This window comes from Trachypithecus francoisi, unplaced genomic scaffold, assembly GCF_009764315.1.
Source record: "Trachypithecus francoisi isolate TF-2019V2 unplaced genomic scaffold, Tfra_2.0 Lachesis_group19, whole genome shotgun sequence".
Classification (NCBI taxonomy): Eukaryota; Metazoa; Chordata; class Mammalia; order Primates; family Cercopithecidae; genus Trachypithecus; species Trachypithecus francoisi.
The window spans coordinates 42,648,795-42,674,720 of record NW_022681464.1 but is presented as its reverse complement, the minus strand read 5'-3'; the positions used below and the strand labels follow the sequence as shown (position 1 = coordinate 42,674,720).

Genomic DNA, 25,926 nt, shown 5'->3' with positions numbered 1-25,926 from the left:
AACATGACTTAGAAGTCATAAAGAACAGGACTGATATGCATATAGCAGCAGACCATGCAGAGATTAAGATGGTAAACAAGAGAAGTACTTATCCTTTATCATCACATAAGAAGTACAAGTTGAGAATGAAATTTAGAGATGTGGCAAGTTTTAAAAAATAATCAAAAATAAGATCTTTGAGGATGAAAAAACATCATGCAAATTGTTCTACTTCCTAAATACCGTTCTAAGTCAATATTAAACTGACAACCGACTGTGTCCCCAGTGGGTTCTTGAAACATATTGTCTTTTTTAAGCACAAAATGCAGAGTATTGGGGCACCTACTAGACTAGCTTTCCTGCTTGAGAGTGATACTTCACTGCCACAGCAAACTCCCCACATCCTCTAGAGGCATGAAGCAATTCAATTGTCTTGCACTTGGAATAAGGGCCATAGCCAAGGAATTTATGGAGTCAAAGTATGTTCTATTTTTCAACTGGCACATATCAGTATTTCCCAAGTGTACTTCAGGGAACACTAGACTCAAGAAATACTCTGCAAAGCCCAAATTCTGGCTCCAGCTGTGCACCCACACTCACCATGTGTCCTTCCTACAGATTCAAAACCACTCCTAGCCTCCGAAATGGCCGGCAGAATGGAAGCAGTGTTTGACCCAGTGCTTCTTTCCATTTGGTCAACGAATGCCTCCTAACATTCCCTGGGTTTGTGGAACACAATCTATAAAAGACTCACCGGCCAGGTGCAGTGGCTCACACCTGTAATCCCAGCACTTTGGGAGGCCGAGGTGGTTGGATCACGAGCTCAGTAAATCAAGACCACCCTGGCTAACACGGTGAAACCCCGTGTCTATTAAAAATACAAAAAATTAGCCGGGCGTGGTGGTGGCCACCTGTAGTCCCAGCTACTCAGGAGGCTGAGGCAGGAGAATAGCGTGAACCCAGGAGGTGGAGGTTGCAGTGAGCTGAGATCAAGCCACTGCACCCCAGCCTGGGCGACAGAGCGAGACTCTGTCTCAAAAAAAAAAAAAAAAAAAAAGAAAGAAAGAAAAAAGAAAAGATTCACCAATTCAATTCTAAAGCACTGTCTCTAGGCAGCAAATGTATGCGGGCCCGTTGTCACTTACCTGTGGCTTTACATGGCTTTGTAGTAAAATCAGTGGGCTGAAGGCAAATACAGCAAAGAAACAGGCACACAGCTAGCTGTGCAGGGGAATACAGTTCGCAGCAAAATGTGAAAAGATAAGTCAGATCAAGTCATCCCTATTCCCTCAACTCCTGATTTCCCAGGAGAGACGTCAGACTGACAAGGGTGAATCTTGGTTTAGTACCCCTCTCCCCAGTACAAGCTCCTTTGAGTCCTTGCTGCACAAAGAACTCCGAGCAGGGCCCAGCTGAACCCACTCCTAATCTTCTCCCAGGACCCTTCAGTGTATCTAAGGCATTTGTTTTAACAAGGAGGCTCTCGTGAACCAGCGAGACTCTCGTGAACCAGCAAGGCTCTCATATTTGATGACTTTATCCTCCCACTCCCTATAGTCCCTGCCCACCCTCCCCAGCCCCACTTCTTTATGGAGAGCCATGGGGGAGGGAGATTTTCAGCTCCCTTCGCATTGTTTTTCTTTTTAAAGCAACCATTTATATGAAAGATCACTGCCTCCCTGGCCTCTGACTGGGCTCAGAATCACTGTCTTCTGAAAGCAGAGAGGAAGGCTGAAATTCTGGGGGGAAGCTGAGGCTTCTGGGGTGCATGCATGATTAGAATATGAAGAAATCAGTGGCTGGCTCCCTTGCCTCAGGGTGTAGGGGTGGGAAACAGGAGGCGGGGGAGCAGAACAAAGCAGAGTTCTTTCTTTTTAATCAGCACAATAAAGCAAGAGGGTGAACGCATGAGGAAAATACTATTCTTCAAATGGCAAGAAAATCAATGTCTGAATCAAAGGAGGCAGGTGCCCTGAGGATGGCAGGTACTTGCCCTTCCCCACTGCTTCCCAACCACGGGAGGGCAGGTCCACACAAAAGCAATTAGGAAAAACATTAATTAAGGAATTAAATATGTGTTAATCACCAAATACTTGGCAATTTATGTTTTAAGGAACAGTAATTAACCTGCAATTAGTTGTATTCCATGCAGGTTACCACTGCGATGTGTACCTGTAGCATACTATTCTACCATAAATAGTAAAAACTACAGAAAATGACTACTGTGGCAAGAACACTTTTCTCTGCTAAGAAACTTCAAAACTCTATAAATGTCTAGCAATGTTAATATTAAACCTAGAGGAAAAAACTGTGAAAGTAAGAGATGCCCCAAAAGACCTATTCTGTTTATCAAAAGTACACAGGACACTTGTGTCTAGATTGACTGAAAACTTCCCTTAGTCCAACAATTGCGAAGTTCAGATGCTGATCAAGATGAAAATTAACTCAGTACTTTGTAGCCAAAGCAAAGCAAGAAATGGACGTTCTGGAAGAAGGCCCAGGAGGTCATGGGAAATAGCCAACTGAAGAGCCCAACACAGCGGTCCCTGAATGCAACCCAGGGCACCTGGCCCTTGAGATGCAATCAAACAAGTCCAGGGAAGGGAGAATTCCATGGACCCTCATAAAACCTCACCTTGCAGTTCTGTATGAGAGCAGTTCTGGAATGTTCTGACAAAAGGGAACTTGGTTCACTCTGTCTCATGCAGTGTTTCACAAAAGGATTTGTTCCTGGAACACTTTTTCATTTAACACCTTTTGACATTCCACTGAACACATTTAAGAAGCGCCTTAGCAGGGAGAAAGCACTCAACTACTAACTGGTTCCCTTTTTACCATCTTCCACAAATCTTAATCTTAACAGTGGTTCAACAAACTGCCACCACTTTTTAAGAGGCTAGCGTATCCCCAATGTGCTTTTCCTTTCATCTTCAGCCCCTAATTACCCTTAATTACTACCTCCCACCTCGCTGTAATTAGGAAAGTGAGGCTCATAAAGTTTAAATCAGTTGCCCAAGCTTCTGAGTAAGCAGGGCTGATATTCAAATCCCATTCTTCGTAACACAAAGTATATGTTCTCTTACTGTCTTCTGATGCTGCCCATGTGCAAACAATTTATAATATGAAATTCCTTTAAAAGAATTCATTAATCAATTTTCACTCACATCAAAACTACTTACTAGTGTGAAATTTGCTTACAGAAATAAAGTACTATATGAAGTTTTTTTTTTTTTTTTTTTTTTTTTTTTTGAGACGGAGTCTCGCTCTGTCGCCCAGGCTGGAGTGCAGTGGCCCGATCTCAGCTCACTGCAAGCTCCGCCTCCCGGGTTCCCGCCATTCTCCCGCCTCAGCCTCCGAGCAGCTGGGACTACAGGCACCCGCCACCACGCCCGGCTAGTTTTTTGTATTTTTAGTAGAGACGGGGTTTCACCGTGTTAGCCAGGAGGGTCTCGATCTCCTGACCTCGTGATCCGCCCGCCTCGGCCTCCCAAAGTGCTGGGATTACAGGCTTGAGCCACCGCGCCCGGCTATATGAAGTATTTTAACACAAATATTTCAAGTATACATGAACCTTATATTAATATTTTGGAATTCTAGAATATATCCTGCAGCCTACGTAATAAATTGTAGAGGTGCTGTCTAGAGGAAGCTGACTTCCTGAACCCTGAGAGAGGGTTTCTCAAAGGTGTCACCTCGTTTAGACGCCCATATCCTATTATCTTGTCTTCAGCTTTCAGGCCTAGAAACAGCCTGAACATGTATCACTTGGATATTGACTTTTATGCACCATGTTCACATAAGAAAATGTTATACACATGCATCTATGCACACACAATACTAGGAAAAACATATATATATATATATATATATATATATATGGACAGAGTCTTGCTCTGTCCCCCAGGCTGGAGTGCAGTGGCGCAATCTTGGCTCACTGCAAGCTCCACCTGCCAGGTTCAAGCCATTCTCCTGTCTCAGCCTCCTGAGTAGCTGGGACTACAGGTGCCTCCAACCATGCCCGTCTAATTTTTTGTATTTTTTAGTAGAGATGGGTTTTCACCATGTTAGCCAGGATGGTCTCCATCTCTTGACCTCGTGATCTACCTGCCTCGGCCTCCCAAAGAGATGGGATTACAGGCATGAGCCACCACGTCTGGCCTGGAAAATATATATTTTATATTTTGGAATCAGAAATATAATAGTCAAAAACCAGAGTCACATCTTCAGGCCAATACAGAACTTCTTATAGAGAAATCTATATGGGAAATTATATCAAAACCACACAGGCTCTTGCATGACTTGAATTTCTAAGAGCATCAGACTACAACAGGCATCTCCTCGGTACAGGTGTACAGGCCCCATGGGCTGGGGACTGGATCTGCAGCCCAAGGAAGTCCCTCCTCTGGTTCAACTTCACAGCTTGTTTTTCGTTTGTTTGTTTTTTGTCCAGGCTTTTCCTCTGACCATCTCTAATTAGGCTGACACCTTACTTAGACCAGGGGTGAAAACTGGATTTGGTGGGTGTCTTCCTTTTACCTTATATCTGTGAATATGGCCTGTCCTTCTTATTCCAACTGGGAAACGTCATTCAGGTCTTACGTAGTGATTTTAAGGCCTGCAGTTCAGTGTTTGGGAAATTTCCTGCTGACATCTCTCTTGCTGCATCTACAATGTGCCATTTACCTAATAGTTTATATTACTATTAGGGTAATGATTTCAATTTGTTTACTGCCCAGCAGATAAAGGGGAAATAATAAGGAAGTGCTACCTTAACTCTGTCTTTAAGAATTCCAAGGCTGATGCTTGGTGGGAGTGCTCAGGAATTAAACAGACATGGGGGTTTTCAGTAGCTCTACACCCTTTACAGATATTCATCAGGAGTCGGTAGTAGCCCACCTGCATAAGGACGGCCAGTGTTAACAATATTTTTGCTCTGATCCTCTTCTTCCCCATTTTTGTTTCCTCAAACAGGTTTTTGGGAGCGTGGAGATTTAAAATCAGGATGTGGGTTTTTAAATTATATACTTAATTCTTAGAACAAGTAGAATGGGAAAGGAGTGACTGATAAATCTAAGATTCAAAATAGTCCTGTCGAAACTATAAGGCCAGATGATTGTTTTGGAGCTTTCTGTAGGTACCTAGCCATCTAGTCGTTAAACATTTTCATGGATATTTGAAAAGAAGACCACGTACTTGTAAGAACCGTTCTTTTCTCAAGTTTCTGCCTTGTGCTTTGACCTGAATTGCATTTTTTTTTTTTTTTTTTTTGAGACGGAGTCTTGCTCTGCCACCCAGGCTGGAGTGCAGTGGCCGGCTCTCAGCCCACTGCAAGCTCCGCCTCCCGGGTTCACGCCATTCTCCTGTCTCAGCCTCCCGAGTAGCTGGGACTACAGGCGCCCGCCTCGTCGCCCGCCTAGTTTTTTTTTTTTTTGTATTTTTTAGTAGAGACGGGGTTTCACCGTGTTAGCCAGGATGGTCTCGATCTCCTGACCTCGTGATCCGCCTGTCTCAGCCTCCCAAAGTGCTAGGATTACAGGCTTGAGCCACCGCGCCCGTCCCTGAATTGCATTATTATTGTTTATGCGAAGAAAAAAAAGGAAAGCACAAGCTTTTCCTGTAGATTCTATTTCCATTTTAAAATAAAAACAATTTTCCCAACAAAAATAAAAATAAAAGCTTAGCAACACTGTATTAAAGAATCACTACAAATCCATCTTTAAATTCAAAGTATGAAGCTATTCCTAATGAATCTATCAGTGCTATGAACTGAATGTTTGTGTACTCCCCAAGTTCATGCTGAAACCCTAGTCCCAAATGTGGTGATATTAGGAGGTGGGCCTTGGGGAGGTGATGGGGTCAGGAGAGGGAGCCCTCATGATGGGAGGAGACCTTTATAAGAAAAGGTGTGAGAGCTCTTGCTTCCCTGATCTCCCGCCAACCCTGTGAGGACACAGAAAGAAGATGACCATCTGCAAACCAGGAAGAGAGCTTTCACCAGAATCTGACGATGCTGGCACCCTGATCTTGGAATTCTCAAACTCGCGAAATTTGAGAAATATTGTCTGTTCTTTAAGCCACACAGTCCTGTGGTATTTTGTTACTGCAGCACAGCAGACTAAGATATCAATGAAGCAATACATTCAAAAGTGAATCAAAAAGTTAAGAGAATAAACTTCTAACTTAATTTGGCAAATCATTTACCTTTCAGTAAAGCGTGAGAGATCACAGTGAAAAGGGAGAGGGCTTTAAAAAGGTTAGGAGCAGAAGTTCACAATTGGGAAGGCGAAATATTTTATCCAAAGGTGCTCAAGAAAATAAGAATTCACTGAAAATGACAATGGCCTGAAATATATAGGACCATCTGACTCTCAATGTAGTCTGATAGTTCCTTTATAAAGTCTGCTCTTCCAAGACTGTTCATAAACCACATCATTCCTTTAATGCAGCTGACTGAGCTAGGGGTATAAAAGACAAAACAGAAATTCCACGTCTGACTGCAGCCAAGGCCATGCTAAACCAGCACACTGTGGCTCTGGAGGCTGTGATGGTCTCAAGAGAGCCCATTCTAGAAGTTTTGTGTGGACACTGCTAAGGCCCAAGAGAAAAAACTCAGGGAAAAGATGAGCAGGACATACCTTCTGATCTCAACTAGGAGTGTGGTCCACTGGCCTCAAAAAAAAAAAAAAAAAAGTTTACCTGTTATCCCACTAGCTAGAGAGATTCTACTTTCTTTTTTCCTTATTATTATTTCTTTTTCTTGAGACAATCTTGAGACAACCACAGCAGACAATCGGACACTGAGGAAGAACCTAGAATAGGTCCCAGAGGGGCAGTGGGAACACTCAAGATCCCTGTCTTCCCTACTTGGGGAAAGGTTCCTCTAAAAGAAGGTTTTCAATCACATTCAACTTCCCAGCCTAGGCCACCATACAAAAACCTCTGGAGGCCTAGCTTGGCCAAAGCCACTTCTACTGGTGGCCTTTTATTGTTATTGTTGAAACAAGGTCTCGTTCTGTCTCCTAGGCTGGAGTGCAGTGGCACAATCTCAGCTCACTGCAACCTCCACCTCCCTGGTTCAAGGGATTCTTGTGCCTCAGTCTCCCAAGTGGCTGGGACCACAGGCATGCACCACCACGCCTGGCTAATTTTTGTATTTTTAGTAGAGATGCGGTTTCACCATGTTGACCAGGCTGTTCCTAAACTCCTGACCTCAAGCAATCCACCTGCCTACCTGCCTCAGCCTCCCAAAGTGCTAGGACTAAAGGCACGAGCCACTGCACCCGGTCACCCACTTGTTTTTTAACCCTATGAAACACATTTCCTAAGTTTTGTCCCAGAGGCCACAGGCTTTAAACTACTGATTGGTCACTAGTACATTTATATAAAAAGAATGTGTTTTATTAAATAGGATATTTTCCTTCTGGAGGAAAAACAAATTTTTACTTTTTGTTTTATAAATAACAACAGTACATGTACGTTGGGGAAAACTGAGAATAAAACCGATCGCAAAACAAACAAAAAAAAAGTTTACCTGTTATCCCACTAGCTAGAGAGATTCTACTTTTTTCCTTATTATTATTATTTTTTCTTGAGACAAGGTCTCAGTCTGTCACCCAGGCTGGAGTACAGTGGCACAACCATGGCTCACTGAAGCCTCCATCTCCCAGGCTCAAGCGATCTACCAGCTTCAGCATCCTGAGTAGCTGCAACTACAGGTGCACGCCACCACGTCCTGCTAATTTTTTTTTTTTTTTTTTGTAGACACTGGATCTCGCCATGTTGCCTAGGCTGGTCTTGAACTCCTGGACTCAGGTGATCCTCCCACTTCAGCCTCCCAAAGTGCTGGGATTACAGGCTTGAGCCACTGTGCACAGCCGAGATACCACTTTCTTATGTATTTATTTCAAGATATATTTCAGTCTTTATTAGATTTTTTAAATTTAAAAATAGAATTTAATGTATTGCTTTATACCTGTTTAATCCATTTAACAACATAACCTTAAATGCATCATTAAATTTTCTTCCCTAACATTATTCTTAATGGCTGCAAAATAAATTTTTGTATTGAGATAGCATAAATTAACAAATCCTCTATTGTTGGAAAAATACTGTTTCTGATTTTTCTTTACTATAAATAAGCTGCTATGAATATCCCAGTAGTTAATTATTTGCAATCACTCTTCATTACTTCTTTAGGATAAATTCCTACTAGTGGATTGCTAGATTTAAGCATATCTAATTTTTTTAACAATTTTAAAACTTATTGCCAAAGTACATACTCTAAAAAGATCTTAACAATGTACACATGCACTAACAGAGTTTCCCCTATCTCTTCATTTCCATTAAAAAAGAACACATTTCCTTGTCACTCATTAAATCCTAGAAATGGTTATAGATATATGCCTACAAAGATAAATTAAGCAAGAAGTTTACAGCCCATTTATTCATCAATCCAGGGGGAGAGAAATTGGGGTTGATGGATCTTAACTCATAAACACCGAACCTGCAGAATGGATTACTGGATGCTGTTCATGCCCATTTTGAAGACAAGCAGCCCTGGAAAGCCCTAGCTTTCCCTTCCCTATGTCTAACCAAGCACCTCAATTAAACATGAAAAATGATCTTAGATGCATGTTCCAGCTGGCTCCTGTCTGAGCCGAAGGAATTAAAGAAAGAGAAAAGCAAAATATTGCAATCCTCTTTATTCCTCCTCGTAGTCGGCAATTAACTGAGTATTCTCAATACTGTTTGTTAGTTTTAAAAGATGCTGTGGACAAAAAAGAAAAAGCTCTCCAAATGCCCACTGTCACTAATTTCCCACTTTGATCCTAAGTTAGGATGCTCTTGTGTCACAGGCATCCCCAACAGAAGGGCAGACAGGACGTGACGTCAGAACTGGTTTGGTATCACTTCTGAACTGCCCATGGGCCTCTGCCCTTCAGTCACTTTAAACAGGAACTCAAAGCAGTTACTGCGGGTCTCCACAGAGCCCCCAAAATAACAGGACAGGCCTTGTGGCAGAGCCTCTGTGACAAGGAATCCATTTACATCCGTTATTTTCTTCCTGTTGCTTACGTGGGTAGAACCAAGGACCTGCCCCTCACTGGCTCATCTCCACAGGGCTCATCTCTTATGACTCATTTACTCCTGAAACCCATTTGCAGAGGGCATCTTCTTTTAGACTCAGGTGCTATGCCCTTCTGTGTCACACATGGCCTACTTAATATAGAAACTAAAATATCCAGCTGGGTACAATGGCTCATGCCTGTAATTCTAGCACTTTGGGAGGCTGGGGTGGCAGGATCACTGAAGACCAGGAGTCTGAGACCAGCCTGGGCAACATAGCAAGACCCTGTCTATACAAAACAATTTTTTTTAAATTAGCCCAACATGGTGGCATATGTCTGTACTTCCAGCTACTTGGGAGGCTGAGATGGGAGAATCACTTGCGCCCACAACACTGTACTCCAGCCTGGGTGATGGGGCGAGTCCCAGTCGGAAAAACAAAAAAAGAAAAGAAAATATATTTGCAAACCCCGTAGATAGCACTTCTTGCCCTGCTACAAGTGACTTTTATTTTCTTAAAACAATACATGCCAGGCATCAACAAATTTTGAATTGTAATTTTTACTAACTTGACAAAGCCTCAAGACACTCCTTATCAAATAGTATAGGATTTTCTTACATTGTTAATAAAAACTTATTTATTTATTTATTTAAATTACAGATTCAGGAGGAACAAGCACCTCAATTAAACATGAAAAATTATCTTAGATGCATGTTCCAGCTGGCTCCTGTCTGAGCCAAAGGAATTAAAGAAAGAGAAAAGCAAAATATTGCAATCCTCTTTATTCCTCCTCATAGTCGGCAATTAATTGAGTATTCTCAATACTGTTTATTTTTTACCCAGGTTTGTTACCTGGGTAAATTGCATGACTCTGAGGTTTGGAGGTATGATTAATCCTGTCACCCAGGTTGTGAGCACAGTACCCCAAAGTTAGTTTTTCCACCCTTGCTCCCCTCCCCCTTTTTGTATTCTCTAGTGTCTACTGCTCCCATCTTTATGTTCATGTGTACCCAATGCTTAGCTCCTACTTATAAGTAAAAGCATGCAGCATTTGGTTTTCTGTTTTTGCATTAATTCGCTTGGGATAATGGCTTCCAGTTGCTGCTAAAGACATGATTTCATTCTTTTTTATGGCTGCACAGTATTCCATGGTGTGTATGTACCAGTCCACCACTGATGGACACCTAGGTGGATTCCATGTCTTTGCTATCATGAATTGTGCTGTGATAAACATTCTACCAAAAAGCACCTGAACTCATGTAATTTATTTTCCTTTGGGTGTATACCCAGTAATGGGATTGCTGGGTTGAACAGTAAGTCTCTATTCAGCTCTTTGAGAAGTATCCAAGCTGCTTTACAAAGGGGATGAACTAATTTACAATCCCACCAACAGTGCAGGATGAGAGTTCCCCTGCTCCACAACCTTGACAACAAAAATACACCAACCTTTTCTGATTATAATAACAATAATTTATATTTTTAGAAATTAGAGGATGCTTCAAAGTAGGTAATAAAAAGAAAGCACATACCTGATAAAAGTTAGGCCAGAAAGTACTAATGGCCAGTTCGGCCCTGTTCCATGTGCGTGTTGGGTCTCCAGATATATTCCAGATAGGATTCCCCAGTGGCCCGTTATTGACCTTCACGTAGACATTGAGTAACCCTGGAGGAGAATTACTCTTGCTGGACACAAAATAGTGAAAGTCGATGCAGTGGGTGTCATTTTCTTTAAGCTGGGGTAAGAGCAGGTGGGCTCTCTGCCCCTCAGGTCTCCCAGAGGCATTCACCAGCATGAAAGAACCTGCAAAAACAAAATCAAGGAGAGTCATACCCTGAAACACTACTTTCTGGTTATCTCTGAAAACCCACCATCATTTACATGGGTTGGCCCTGCAATTCCATGTCTTACTGAAACTGCCATTTCTTTCATTCCTATTTCATTTATCACCTCCTCCTCCTCCTATCATCCCCCATGTGTTCTTAAGAGCGCACATAATATTAATGGAAAATTCCCTGGATGTTACTGTAATTTGACTTCTAAATAACAGATATGTAGCAAAATGTTTGTAGACTCGCCTTATTCTAGCAGTCAGGAGTCACAGGCGATTAATTAAATTAAAAATTGAAATTCCTTATTTAAAATGCATGTCCTGATTCACACCAACCATGTTTCACGTGCTCAACAGCCACACGTGCCAAGTAGCTACCACACTGGGCAGCACAGATACAGAGCATCTCCACCCAGCAGAAAGTTCTACCGAACAGCACTGTCCCATCATGTTAGCATTACTCAATAATCACTTTGTATAACCTAGAGAAAGACAAAAGATTAGGTGGGCTGTGAATCAGGGTCATGATACTGGCCCCATCATGTTCCCTGCTGTCAATGTAATTCAGCACCAGTACCCACCTCCATCGCTGGAACAACTGACTTCTCGTTGACAGTGGAGGTGTTCTCACAACAAGGTGATGACTTAGACAATCACTGCCCCAACTGGAGGACAATCATTCTAAGAAGTCTTATGAGCTCTTTGGATCTTGACACAATGGCCCTAACCTACCCGGGAGTGTTGAGGAGCTTCCAGATGGATTCAAGCTTTCCAGATCCCAAGCACTTGGGCCTTCCCCATAGGAATTTTATATTTCACATAGTAAAAGATAAAAGCAAAATGTTCAAACATAAAAGGGAAAATAGGTTGTCATAGGTCTGCTTCAGCACAGAGGAAAAAATGTATTGAAATTCTAAGGAGGAAGTACACCAGAACTTGGAGTATAAAAATGAAAAAAATAAAAATACGACACAGATGGGTACCCTCACTGTGAATCATAATGTTCAAGGTGTGTATATATATTAATATGTGTTTATTGTCTACCCACACATATCAGGAAACACACATCCACAGTACTAGAAAATGTATGGAATTTCTGTCTTGTTTACATGCTGTGATTGCCTAAACAGCAAAACCGGAAGACCACCCTTTTATAGTAATTCCCAAAGAATGACTGTAAGTATCAAATGGAAAATACAGATGTAGATATCTTTCACAGATTAAGAGGATGTTGTTAAAGGATCTATATTATCATATGCTTTCTTATGGTTGCTACCTTTACAGCTCTGAGGTGAGCCAGATTTAACACCATTTATGATAAACAGGAACAGGGTCACAGACAGATTAGAAGCAGTTTATCTAGGTTTTAGGATGAGTTAGTGGCAAAACCAGAACTTTGAGCTTCTGAGTTTCCAGCCCATTACTCATTCTGCCACACTCCAGTAACCCCAAGTTTCTTCATGTGCTTTTTGAACATATATGAAGAAAAAAAACACCCTTTCAAAGCAGTGAAGGGAAATTATAGTAGCTATTTTGAAACAGAGCAATTTTTCAAGCAATGAATGTTATGCACCTAGAAATACAAAAGCCAAGTCACAAGCGGAACCTATCTATGAAATATAACTTACCAAGGAAAACATTTCAGCATTAAGGAAGAACTTTAACTGTGATTTAAGAAAGACTTGGGGCAGAGAAAGAACAAGTGACAAGAGAGTATCACTGAAATAATTCAGGTTAGTTATTGCTTACAAATGTAAAAAATCTTTGAAACATGTAGGGTTGATGAACCCCATCACAAATCCAGAGTAGGATATTGGTGTATATGAGTTACAGATTGTTTTTTTCTGCTTTTAGTAAAATAAAAGCTGATTTATGTCAGATTCTATCACTGAGGGCTCTGTTATCTACAACAGTTACCACATATATTATTACTAGTGGGGCTGAGGCATGACATGTTCTTGAGGTCACGTCTGAATGAACAAAACCTTGAGTATGGCCATATTGCCAAGAATATTGTTTCTCTCATTGTTCCCATCACTTGTGCTTGGGCAACCAGGGTGCAAAGCATGGTAATATACACAGGATGGCAAAATAAGTGTTGCCCACATCCTGTGAAGCACTCAGAGGAGTCTACTTTCACATATTTACATAAACTGGGTACCTTTCTACCATTACTGTTTAGGAAATCACTCAGTTTTCCAAAACTGCTATTCTTCTAGCTACACAGCCTGCCTCCAATGTTTAATCCAGTGTGCTCCATTCCAGCATGAAATGCTCTTACACTCTTGTGTCTAAAGTACACAAGAATGTTTATGTTGAGATCCAGGTGAAATTCAGGTATAATCTAAGTTACTCACGTGATCCTAGCTTTTAAAGTCCTTTCTCTTCCTTTTTTCCCTGTTTGACTTAGAATAGTCTATTTTGCTTGGAGGCATGCTTCTGTAATGCAAATTAGCTCACATAGGATTACTAGATGGGGAGTGACATCCCTATGACACACAAGTCCTCGTGGTTTATGTGCAATTTTTTGCAGGACATTAACACTGTGAAGTGATCAGGGGCAACTGTTCTCTCAAATAAAGGGAAAGCTTTCTCAGTACATGATGTCTTTTAAGCAAAGCTAAAGATCCTACAGAAGTGTCTTTCCTCAATGCAAGGAGTGGCAAGAAGGGGCTTTAGTGGTTTCATTCCTCTTTCCATTCCTAAGCTGTCTCCGAAACTGCAAGAGCGAGGGAAGAACTGTGCAGCCTCTGCGCCCTTCCTCTGTGTTTCAAAAGGGCACAAAAGAAAAGGACTGATGAGGAAGACAAATCTCTGATCACATTTTTAAGTTGACAGCAAGCAGTCTCTATTGGAAGAGAATGACTTCAAGGACTTCTATGGAGAGTGGGAAGAAGTGGAGGCCTTGGGTTCAGGGTCTGAGGTTCAGGGCTGAGGATGGGTTCACGGGGTCTGTGCCAGAGTGGAGTTCAGAGAGCCAGCACTTTTATTAGCTTTGTCACTGTTTTTGTTCACTCGCCAGCTACAAAGCTGCATAGATTTGGAAGGGTCAGCCCCAACCCCGTTCTTCTCACAAGATCTGCTATTTTTTCTCTCTCTTTTTTTTAAGAGACAGAGTTTTGCTCTTGTCACCCAGGCTGGAGTGCAATGGCACGATCTCGGCTCACTGCAACCTCCGTCTCCTGGGTTCAAGCGATTCTCCTGCCTCAGCCTGCCGAGTAGCTGGGATTATAGGTGCCTGCCACCATGCCTGGCTAATTTTTTATATTTTTAGTAGAGACTGGGTTTCACCATGTTGGTCAGGCTGGTCTTGAACTACTGACCTCAGGTAATCCACCCACCTTGGCCTCTCAAAGTGCTGGGATTACAGGCATGAGCCACTACACCCGGCCCTAGATCTGCTATTTTCAGCATGTGATTTTGTGAAATGCGTGCGAGGCTTCTCAAGTGCAGGGGCAGGACTTTGGTGGAAATGCAGACTCTACACACACTCCTCCTCTTGCAGAGGTTCAGGTCCTCGGGACGCAATTCTATCTGGACTGCCCCCATGGCGAGTCTCTCCCAAATGATCTGGAAATCAATTGAGCAGCACTCAGATTTCAACACTCATGATCTTTGAGAGGAAAAGTCTCTGCCGAGCACCTTCCCCAGAGGTACACTCCTCTGCAAGATTCCCTTTTTCCCTTCCTCTACAGTCTCCCAACTGGTGTATCTATGCAGCCTGATAATTAACCACGAATGCATACAAGGCAAGTGGAACAAAGCCCACCACAAAGCACAAGCCCAGCAAATGCTCCTGACTTTCATTATGATGACTTTAGCTCCTCAAACCTCCTAAATGTATAGCTTTTTAAAATTATGTGGCTTTTTTTTTTTGGAGACAGGGTCTCACTCTGTCCCCCAGGTTGGAGTGCAGTGGGAGGATCACGGCTCACAGCAGCCTCGACCTCCTGGGCTCAAGTGATCCTCCTCTTTCAGCCTCCCAAGTAGCTGGGATCACAGGTAGGCATTACCACACCCGGGTACGTTTTTAAAATTTTTTATTTTGTAGAGAGGGAGTCTTACTATGTTGCCCAGGCTGGTCTCTAACTCCACGATTAAAGCAATCTTCCTGCTTCACCCTCCCACATGTTAGGATTACAGGTGTGAGCCACTGTGCCCAGCTGGAATTCTTTACCATTTATTTCTATTTCCCCCTGTTCACCTCACAACTCTCCTGGTCCTACTATAATTCACCTAAGTGGAAATTTTTAAGTTTCCTTTCTTTAAGAGAGAAAAACATTACTACTGAGATAACACAAAACCTTCAACTCAATTAATCTTGCCCTTATGTTTTTGGGGAAAGGTTATCTTTATTTCAGTGTGTGGCCATCAGGACTTAACCCACAGCTTTGAAGTACAAAAGGCGACGTTTCTATCCACACTCGTGTTTCCTGACAGTGATGTACTATTATGTGCCTATGAGTTTACAGAAGCAAACGTGAAAGTCCAGCAACCTGCAGTCAAGTTACAATTGGCAGCAGGGAGAGAAGTGTTGCTTGTTTGTTTTTATCACCTATCTGCTATAAAAGTATAAAGTCAACCAATGTTTAGAGAATTACAGAATTCAAAGCATTTATATTCAACTTTAGACTATTAAGTCTGTTTTTTAAGCTACGCCTATATGGCTGAATGTTTAATTTTCACCTTCTGCTTAAATGTTTTGACTGAGGAAATGCATTTTCAAAGAGTAATTGGGTCTCCCTCTGTAGTTACTTCCTTACTTCAATTCTTTCCTCCTACAAAAAGCATTCCAACTGCGTAAATTTTTAAAAAATCATAATTCAAATTAGCATTGAAATTCTGTTTGTGTTCAGATAACAAAACACCCTTAAGTCACTAGTATATAAGTAGAAAATATACCATTGCAGGCAAATGAAATGAGCTCTGCATGATGGAGTCGGCTTCAAAAAAGGGACAGCCTTTAGATGCAGACTTAGAAGCTTCTTAAGAATAATTATTTTGGTTTCCCCAAAAAGGAAAACTCTTTGATAAGAACATGTAATGTTCACATTCTCAAATCTCTGGGTGAATTAAATTTAGCTAATCATAGCCATTGGCAAATGCTTTTGATTAAACTATCTTCCATCATTGTTTGTGACAGCAGTAATAATGACACAGAATTAGTTATTCCTTTCTAACCCATCATCAAAATTTGCATTGGTGTGTTTGGGGCTCTAGATTTGTCAAGGCTGAGAAAACTACATGAATTGTCTTTCAAGTGTATTTGAGAAACTTTGCAAACAACAAAAAACAGAATAGTTTCCATTATCCAGCAGGAATGAAGAGCTACATGTATTCTTCAATACTTTAGCTTACAGAGAAGCAGCATTTTATGAACTTTAAAGCTATTATAAAATTCACTTTTTAAAGTTCTTTTTTTTTTTTTTTTGAGACGGAGTCTCGCTCTGTCGCCCAGGCTGGAGTGCAGTGGCCAGATCTCAGCTCACTGCAAGCTCCCCCTCCCGGGTTCACGCCATTCTCCTGCCTCAGCCTCCCGAGTAGCTGGGACTACAGGCGCCCACCACCACGCCCGGCTAATTTTTTTGTATTTTTTTTTTTTAGTAGAGACGGGGTTTCACCACGTTAGTCAGGATGGTCTCAATCTCCTGACCTTGTGATCCGCCCGTCTCGGCCTCCCAAAGTGCTGGGATTACAGGCTTGAGCCACCGTGCCCGGCCTAAAGTTCTTAATTTTAGCAAAAGCCACAGATTATTGGTCTTTGCCTCCCTTGGGCTGTTTTGCCTTTTTCTTGTATGACCATGCCTTTAAATTTGTGGATTCAGAATACAAGAGGCAAACAAAATGTTAACAATTTCCCTCACTGCAGGTGTATCTCCTGACTCTCGTTTTTGGGGTTATTTGTGCTTCATCCGACCTATTCGGATACAACCAGTTAGAACAATTCAGTTCACTAGAGCAGTACTTCTCAAACAATCTATAATGAAAAATCAGTTGTTGTTTTTTTTAAAAGTCCAGTGCACCTCAGACCAATTTATATAAAACACAATAAACAGGAATTGCTAGAAAAATGAAATTGTTTAGACACACAACATGGTAGCCCCAGATTTGTTATTATTCAAAGAAATAAAATTATTCTGTCAAATTGCTATAAAAATTTTCTAAAGACTTGCTCTCAGTTTCTTATTGAATTGATCAGGGACCAGAAACAACGTGTGGGCCAGCTCTGATCCGCTGACCATACTGAGTAGCACAGGCTTAAAGTTATAGCAAAGAGAAAAGCAGTATAGCATCCTTGGTACCCAAATATACATTTTCCCTCAACAGTAGATGAGGAAATTTGAAAGAAAAGAATGAAAAAAAATCTGGTTTCTTGACCCAAGGGTAAGTTATAAAAGCCAAGCCCATTGAATATGAAAGAACGTTACAGAAGAAAATGAAGAGGGAAAGCGGGAAGCAAGTGGACACACATAGTCATGGTGAATGGAAAGGTTGTACCCAGGCTCTGAATACAGAAAAGACCTGGCTTCAAGGAAAGGAGAAAACAAGGGGTGCCAGCAGGCCACGGCACGTGGAATCACCACGTACATCTGCACTTCTTAAGGAGAAGGGGAGAGGGTATGGGAGCAAAATGGGCCACCGGTGCCTAAGCCAGGTGCTCCATGAACTTTATCTAATTAAATCCTCACAACAATGAAGGTCTGAAGAAAGAGAGAGCAGAGTGAACCCACCAGAGGACAAGTGAAAGCATGGGATAGGGCCAAGGGGAATGCAAACTTTTTACCTTCAAACTCCAAAGGCAATACTCCTAAGACTAATAGTTTTCAAACAGTTTGACTGTAACTCATAGTACAAAATACTATATTGTATTTCCCCCGCTGCCCCACTCCGAGACCGAGTTTCACTCTTGTTGCCCAGGTGGGAATGCAATGGCACAATCTCGGCTCACTGCAACCTCCGCCTCCTGGGTTCAAGTGATGCTCGTGCCTCAGCCTCCTGGGTAGCTGGGATTACAAGCACGCACCACCATGCCAGCTAATTTTTGTATTTTTAGTAGTGACAGGGTTTCACCATGTTGGAGAGGCTGGTCTCAAACTCCTGACCTCAGGTGATCCACTTGCCTCAGCCTCCCAAAGTGCTGGGATTACAGGTGTGAGCCACCATGCCAGGCCAATATATTGTTCTTTACATCCAGTATACATGTGTAAAGCGATGTGTGTCTATATACATTTACCTACACACACATACCCAGGCTTTCATTAAAAAAATGTGTATCACTATGCCTCTAACCACATGTATATATGTACTGCATGTACATTTTCTGTTCTAACTCAATTGCATTTTGCAAAATCAATTAATCAGTTAATTCTGGTTGCAACCATCAGAGCCCATAAATGCTTTAAGACCATAATGCAACTCCTCCCAATAATCAAAACTACTATGCTCTGCTTCCTTAGAAAGCTTTTCATTTTTAATTTGTCCTTTACACTTTGATCTCATCCCCTGATTATCATAATACCAGGTTACACCCGTCCTCCAACTCCCTCAGCCAGTACTGACACAGCTCCTAAAGAATATGTCTCAAGAAACTTCCTAAAATAGGGAAGAGGAAGGTCTGGGGAGAAATAAATGAACTACGGGAGAAAGGCTCAAAGGGAACAAAGTCTCTGCAGGGAGGTGCTCTAAAAATGCTTATTAGTACCCATTTCAGTCTGATGAAATCAGTCTCCTAGTTGCACTCACATTCTGCAGACCAGATACCATGCATCCTTCCTAAGCTATTGCCTCTTCTATGCCCCTCCTACAAACATGAACTACTTATTTCGCAGCCACTAGGGAATAAGACATGAATAACAAAAATTCTGTCTTCTCCCAAATGACACAGTTTCTTTTCTATTTGCCCTGTCTCTTCTTGCCTTCCTTGTGGATTCCCAACAATTACTGAAAGAGACCATTTGTTAGTTGTACTAACTTTTGCCCCATTCATGATATGCCGGTGAAAACAGTGAGATAGCAAAAAGAAGTAACACTGTATCACAAGGAAGCTGAAGTAAAACTCTCTAACCAACGGCACATCTCTCTACTCCCTGATATGGCTTGGCTGTGTCCCCACCCAAATCACATCTTGAATTGTAGTTCCTATAACTCCCACATGTCGTGGGAGGGGCCCAGTGGGAGTTAACTGAATCACGGGAGTGGTTACCCTCATGACAGTGAGTTCTCCTGAAATCTGATGGTTTTATAAGGGCTTTTCCCCCTTTGCTGGGTACTTCTCCCTCCTGCCACCATGTGAAGAAGGATGTGTTTGCTCCACCTTCTGCCAGGATTGTAAGTTTCCTGAGTCCTTCCCGGTCACGCAGAGCAGTGAGTCAATTAAACCTCTTTCCTGTAAATACTGAGCCTCAGGTATTTCTTCATAGCAGTGTGAGAATGGACTAATACACTCCCTCACCAGGGACAGGGGCTAATGGGATCATCCTGGCATGGACCATTCTACAAATCATGCCATTTAGTTCCTGGTACTCTGTTCTACTTGAGGGAATTCCACATCAATCTAGGTGCTACAAAATTAATAAGCACAGCTCATATACCTCAGATGTGCATATAACCTTTGCTTTAAGACATTTATATTAAATACCAAAAAGATATTCAATTGTCAATTTAGTGATTCACAGCACAACTGAATGGCTATTTTTATCATTCATAGAAATGCTGAGCTGAACAAAAATATATTATTTCACCTTAACTAGTCCCTTTTAGCCATGGCAGGATTCATCTGAGCACCCATTATGTATTGGGGCATTTTGAGAACTACAAGCAATACACACTTGGACCTATTCCTCCAGCAAGAACTTCACAGTTCAGTTGTATATCATATTTTAAGTTGTTTTCATTCAGCACAGAAAGAATAAAAAGAGATTCACAGAACTCGCAAATCAGATCATTAAGTTCACCAATGGTTACATAAGTAACCACCAGAAGTGGCTGTAAACTTTATGGATTTAGGACCCTTAATCTTAAAAGGGACTTGTGAAACACAGTTATCCTAAGAGACAAAGCAGCATCGGAAGAGGCTCACTGCAGAGAGGAAACCCTGGGGGTTCCGTAGTAACAAGAATGTGCTCTCCTTTTATAAGAAAAGGGAAGCTTTAATGAGAACTAAATTGTATTACAGCATGTCATTTAGACAAACTGCTTCAGTGACTTAGGTGGAAAATACTAGGTGTGAGTTTTGTAATTTGTAAGTAAAATACAAACACTGAGTAAAGCAAACACAACCTTTTAACTATCTGAGGACGCTAATGACTGTATCTCAGGAAATGAGCCACACATACAACAATCGAGTAGTGACAGGCTGACTATTTAGAATGTTCTAAAGAGGCTGTTTAATTTCCCATACGTCAAGTTTTTCATTGATTGACATCTTTAGAAACAGGTTCGTTTTTGTTATAAATCTCAGAATGACACAAGCCATCACAATATAAGCTTCCGCTTATTTTTCCCCTAAATTAGTGTTGATTCAGAGATCTTTTTTTTCTTTCCACGTGTGAAAAAAAGCCTGTGCTATTCAGTATGGTCTGCAGATCAGAGCTATCTGGTGACAGTCTACCAGCTGAACTATTATGACTTGCCTTAAGAAGACATTGTACAGTTAGCTTATATATAAAACGCAGGCCAAACTTAAATATTTAAAAGGTCTATCTTTGACACATTCAAACACTTGTGGTACTCAGAAGAAGCTTGCTAAGTCATCCTTTGTCCTATAAAACAGTTCAAAAGACTCCAAGGGTTCTGTCAACATTCCTGATTGAACGTCCCCCATATTCCTGAAGAAGAAGCCAAAGGATGTGTCATTAGCCCAACTAGGGTGGGAAACCAGAGTCATGCAGGAATTTTCACTGCTTGATCAGAAGGTAGAAAAGAAGGAACTGTCGAAACTTAACAAGGTGAGTAGGGGGAGAAAATGAAACGGCTTCCATGTTAACAATACAGTATCAAGTATATAAATTATCAAAAGTCTGGAACTTAAGGAATCTGTTGGATTAATTAACCAGAAAAAGCATCAAAATATCAATAAATAATTAGCAAATAATATGAAAAAGCAATCTGCATTAGCAGAAATACATTTAGAATAGAGATGTCTGGGAAAATAGTTATCTTACCACTAAACCAAGACATTTAAATTAAAGCAAATGCTGGGTATAATTTTAACATGGATAAATTTCTTAATTATATAAACATTTCAACACTATATGCCTGTGAGGTTCTGGTGAAGTTCCTGGAAGGGTTCAGGAAAGAAAGAAGCAGGGATTTTATCACACACAGCATCCTAACAGCAGAGGCCACAGAGAGAGTCACACTCCTTGCCAAGAGCAGGCTGGTAGATAAATCCCACCTACAAAATTTGCTAGTTCTGTGACCTTATGAAAATCACTTTCAATCTGAGCCAGTTCATCCATCAACTGAAAAACACAGTGCCTACTGTGAAAGAACTGGACTAAGGCAAGCAAACTCCTGTGCTGGGCAGGACCTGAGGAGGGCTCCTTGAGCTTGGTAGGAAAAGCTGGGCTCTGTAGCCAAACAATCAGAATTAGGATCTTGACTCAGTCACACGTTGTATGTCCTTGAGCAAATGAACTAACTCTTCTTTGCAAGTTTCCTCATCAAAGAGGTGGTTGAATAACTTAAATAAGGTAAATCATGTAAAATGCTTCTTAAAAGAGTGACTGGCATAGAACAGATATATGTCAAAATTCAACCTTTGTCCCAGTTTTTATCCAAATGTATTTGAACTTAGCCTAGGAAGACAAGATAACAGAGTTCTTACTTCAAGGTAATTTCTTACACCATAAAATTATGTGTATCAATGATCATGTAATTATACAGGTTTAAATCAGCATAACAAGGTCAGTAATACAAATCAGGCATGGCACTTAGATTTATCTTCTATATCTAAACTTGAATTTTCAAATATAAATAATCATTCTAGATGCAACGTGGAGTGAAAAATCTTCTAGCGTGATTTAAATGCTTAGATGCTACCAAGTCTGTTAAATTATAAATATATATATTTAATGATAAGAGCAAAAGGCTACAATAATTAATGGTGATTATGAAAGCTGCTAACTATACTTATAAAACCAATTGTTAAAAACTTTCAAATCATTAAATATATAACTATACTAACAATATGGAAACTGATAATAGCTGATACTTATATGATATTTAATACGTGCTGGGCATTCTTTCAAATGTTTTACGTATATTAACCCTTTTACTCATTACAGACAAGGAGGAAACTCAGGCATAGAGGGGGTAAGTAGCTTGCTCAAGATCATGTAGGTAGTAAGTGGTAGAGACAGAATATGAACCTCAGGCAAATGTGCTCTGGACTGTGTGCTCTTAAGCATGTTACTAAGCTGCCGCTCAGTTTAAGGGGAAGCACATTAGTTAGATAACTTCAGGAAGAACATTATATCCTTGTAAGTATATACATAAACAACACCTAATTTTATTCATAAACCTAAGATAGCAGAGCTAAATAAACCTAAGATAGCAGAGAACAACATGTGAGCATGTTCACTACCGTGGGGGCAGGTCCAGGCTAGACTGCTGGAGGACGGGAGACAATGTGGAACAGAGATCAGCCTTCCCAGTTAGGACCAGCTGACCTGACAGCTGACTGCAGATGCAAAAGTGAACCAAGACAAGATCAGCCATGCATGGCTCAGATCAGCTGAACCATTCAGTGGTGTCCAGCCCCAATTGCTGACCCATAGAATTATCAGCTATGAGTGTTTTCTTAAGGCAAGCTTGAGGGTGGATTCTTCCTCATGTGTATTTTGAGAACTTTCATAATAAAAGTTTTAAATGATTTTTTAAAAGTTTTTAAAAGTGCTAACAATATCTAAACGAACTGAATTTTGGATCATGTTATATCATTGAGAATGCATTACAGAAAATTAACATGTCTTTCTTCGGTACTTGGTTGGACATGCGATTTAAAAAAGGATGATCAATTTGAAAATTTAATTTGACTAAACCAATTTTTTTAAATCACCTAATGAATTTATATCAATACACACATTTTGAATTTCTCACATACACACACATGCACACACACACACACACACAGTCATGCATCACTTAAGGACATTTTGGCAAAAGATGGACCACATATATAACTGCAATCCCGTAAGATTGTAATACTGTGTTTTTACTGCACCTTTTCTATGTTTAGATACACAAATAGTTACCATAGTATTCTAGTCACCTACAGTTATTCAGTACAGTCACATGCTATACAGTTTGTAGCCTACGAGTAATAGGCCATACCATATAGCCTAGGTGTGGAGTAGGCTCTACCATCTCGATTTGTGTAAGTGCACTCTATCATGTTCACACAACGAAACAACCATCTGACAATACATTTCTCAGAATGCAACTCTGTCATTAAGCAATGCACAGCTTTATTACAGGTATATACACACATACAAACATACAGGGAGAGTGACCGGGATAGAGAGAAAGGAAGAGGCAGGGAGGAAATGGTTTTTACAAACAAATTTGATGAAAAAAGAGTAAAGATGGTAAAATTCAGGTCTTTGGCAAGACTGGTGCATGTTGGCCAGGTGCGGTGGTTCACACCTGTAATCCCAGCACTTTGGGAGGCCGAGGCGGGCGGATCTTGAGCTCAGGAGTTCAAGACCAGCCTGGCCAATATAGTGAAATGCTGTCTGTACTAAAAATACAAAAAAACTAGCCGGGCATGGTGGCACACACCTGTAGGTCCAGCTACTCGGGAGGCTGAGGCAGGAGAATCACTTGAACCCAGGAGGCAGAGGCTGCAGTGAGCTGAGATAGTGCCACTGCACTCCAGCCTGGGCAATAGAGGGAGACTCCGTCAAAAAAAAAAAAAAAAAAAAAAGGTACATGTTACCAAGAATGTTCCACTGATACCCATAGTATCCTTGGATACACCATAATATAGTGAACAATTTACCCACTGTAGGATATGTCATTTATCATTTGTAAAGAATTTCTTTTTCTTGAGACAGTCTCGTTCTGTCACCCAGGCTGGAGGGCAGTGGCACGATCTTGGCTCACTGCAACTTCTGCCTCCTGAGTTCAGGTGATTCTTCTGCCTCAGCCTTTCCAATAGCTGGAATTACAGGCACCTGCCACCATGCCCGGCTAACTTATTTTTTATTTTTAGTAGAGACAGGGTTTCTTCACCATGCTGGCCAGGCTGATCTCAAACTCCTGGCCTCAAGTGATCCGCCCGCCTCAGCCTCCCAATGTGCTGGGATTACAGGCATGAGCCACCGCGCCAGGCCATTTGTAAAGAATTTCTGAAGGAAGCTTTCGGTTTTCTGTTTCTCCTAGTGTTTTCAGCTCCTCGGCTCCTTGCTGTGGGAGCTATAGGAAAATTAAAATAGCTGAACTCAGTGCATCTTGATTTATTCCCTTAGGTAGGTGATCTAGAAACAGATTCATACATGTGTATTTCTATCGCTGTATCACTAAGCTTGGCTGGATGGAAAGTTATTTTTATTGAGTACACTATTTTGTTTTCAGGTTTTTTGTTGTTGTTGTTAATTCAGAACCCAGTATAACTTACTACATTGCTATTAAAACCTTAGGTTTTAAAACTCGTTTTTCATCGAGGTCTAAAGAGGCGTTTCTCTCTCCCTCTTTTTTTTTTTGTCTCTAGCATAACCACTTTAAAAATTTCATTTTTTAAAAGCTTCATTTGAAATGTCCTCACTTGACGAATGATCTATTGGCTTTAGAGGGAAATAACTTTATATTAGGGAAAATTATTTATATTACTCTCAGAATATAAAAACAAGACAGCTAAATTCTAGAAATCCTTGCAAACTGTTTTGTTTACATAGAGACCCAGTTCTTTCTTTCCCCATTTTAAGTCTTCATTAAAAAATTAACAAAAATTTCATATGCCTTTATAAAATGTCAAAAAAATAAAGGATTCCAAAGGAAACAGTAACCGTTTCTTCCCAACTTTCACTTAACTGACCAGAAACTTATCCCATTTAGACAACAGTATGTTTCCCTCAATACTTCTTTATATGTAAATAAACATACAGACACATAGATGAAGGGTTTAAAAAAAAAAAAAAAAACCTTTTCCTACTTTATTCAAAGAATAATAAGCTGACACATTCCTCTGCAGCTTGTTCTGTTCCTTTACCAATAATATAATGTTGACAACTCTTCAGGCCAATAAGGACACAGAGACCCAAATTTACATTTTCGACACCTGCTACGACAAAAAACATCCAGGAAAGAGCCACGTGAACAGTTTTCATTTCTACAGAAGACAGTCGTACAAGTCAGGTTTCTAGCCAAAAGCTGTCTGTATTTTTAACCTTACAAGGTTTTGATTTATTGACTATAAATACTAAGCAACTGCTCCAGACATGAAAATAGTATTTTTTAATTTATTAATGATCACGGTCAGTGGTTTATATAAAGCGGCCCTGTTACTTCAAAGAAAAGAAGACTAGCTAATGTGAAAGCAGCTTCCAGCCCAAAAGAAAAGAGGTCTCTTGGCATCCTCTGTTCTAAGCACAGGCAATCATCTTGACTTCCTCTACTCCCTCCTTTTGGCTGTGTTGTTGTTACTGTTGCTCTTGTTGTTACTGAACCTGTACTGAGTGCTAGCTATGTGCCAGCCACTCTGCTAAGCACTTTATGTCACTCGGTCCCTTTAGTAAACATTGAGAGAAGTATTATCACTTTATAATCAGGAGGGTTTAAAAAAACTTCCCTAAGGTCACACAGAAAAGCAGATTGTAATCCCGTCAGTCAGATTCTAGAGCTGATGATTTAGCCCAACATAAAATCAAGGTTTCATAGCACATCTCAGAGTCAGATAACCGAATAATGGTGGTGTATGCTCTCTGGAGAAAATTAAAAATAGAACAAAAAAAAGTACATTAGAAGCTATTAGGGTCATCTTCAGCTTTGAATTACAACTCTTAAAAAGTAAAATTAGTCGACTCTCAAATTACATGAGCTATTCTCTTA

At 40.8% G+C, this 25,926-nt stretch overlaps 1 protein-coding gene across 11 annotated transcripts in view; it reads right to left on the bottom strand.

Moving 5' to 3' along the window:
* PTPRM (protein tyrosine phosphatase receptor type M) overlaps positions 1-25,926 on the bottom strand; it is an 864,300-nt gene that overhangs the window by 515,633 nt on the left and 322,741 nt on the right. For all 11 annotated transcript variants that reach the window (XM_033178310.1, XM_033178302.1, XM_033178303.1 and 8 more), the window contains exon 3: positions 10,576-10,847. In XM_033178310.1, coding sequence (XP_033034201.1) covers positions 10,576-10,847 — 272 coding nt within the window. The remainder of the gene's footprint in view (positions 1-10,575; positions 10,848-25,926) is intronic.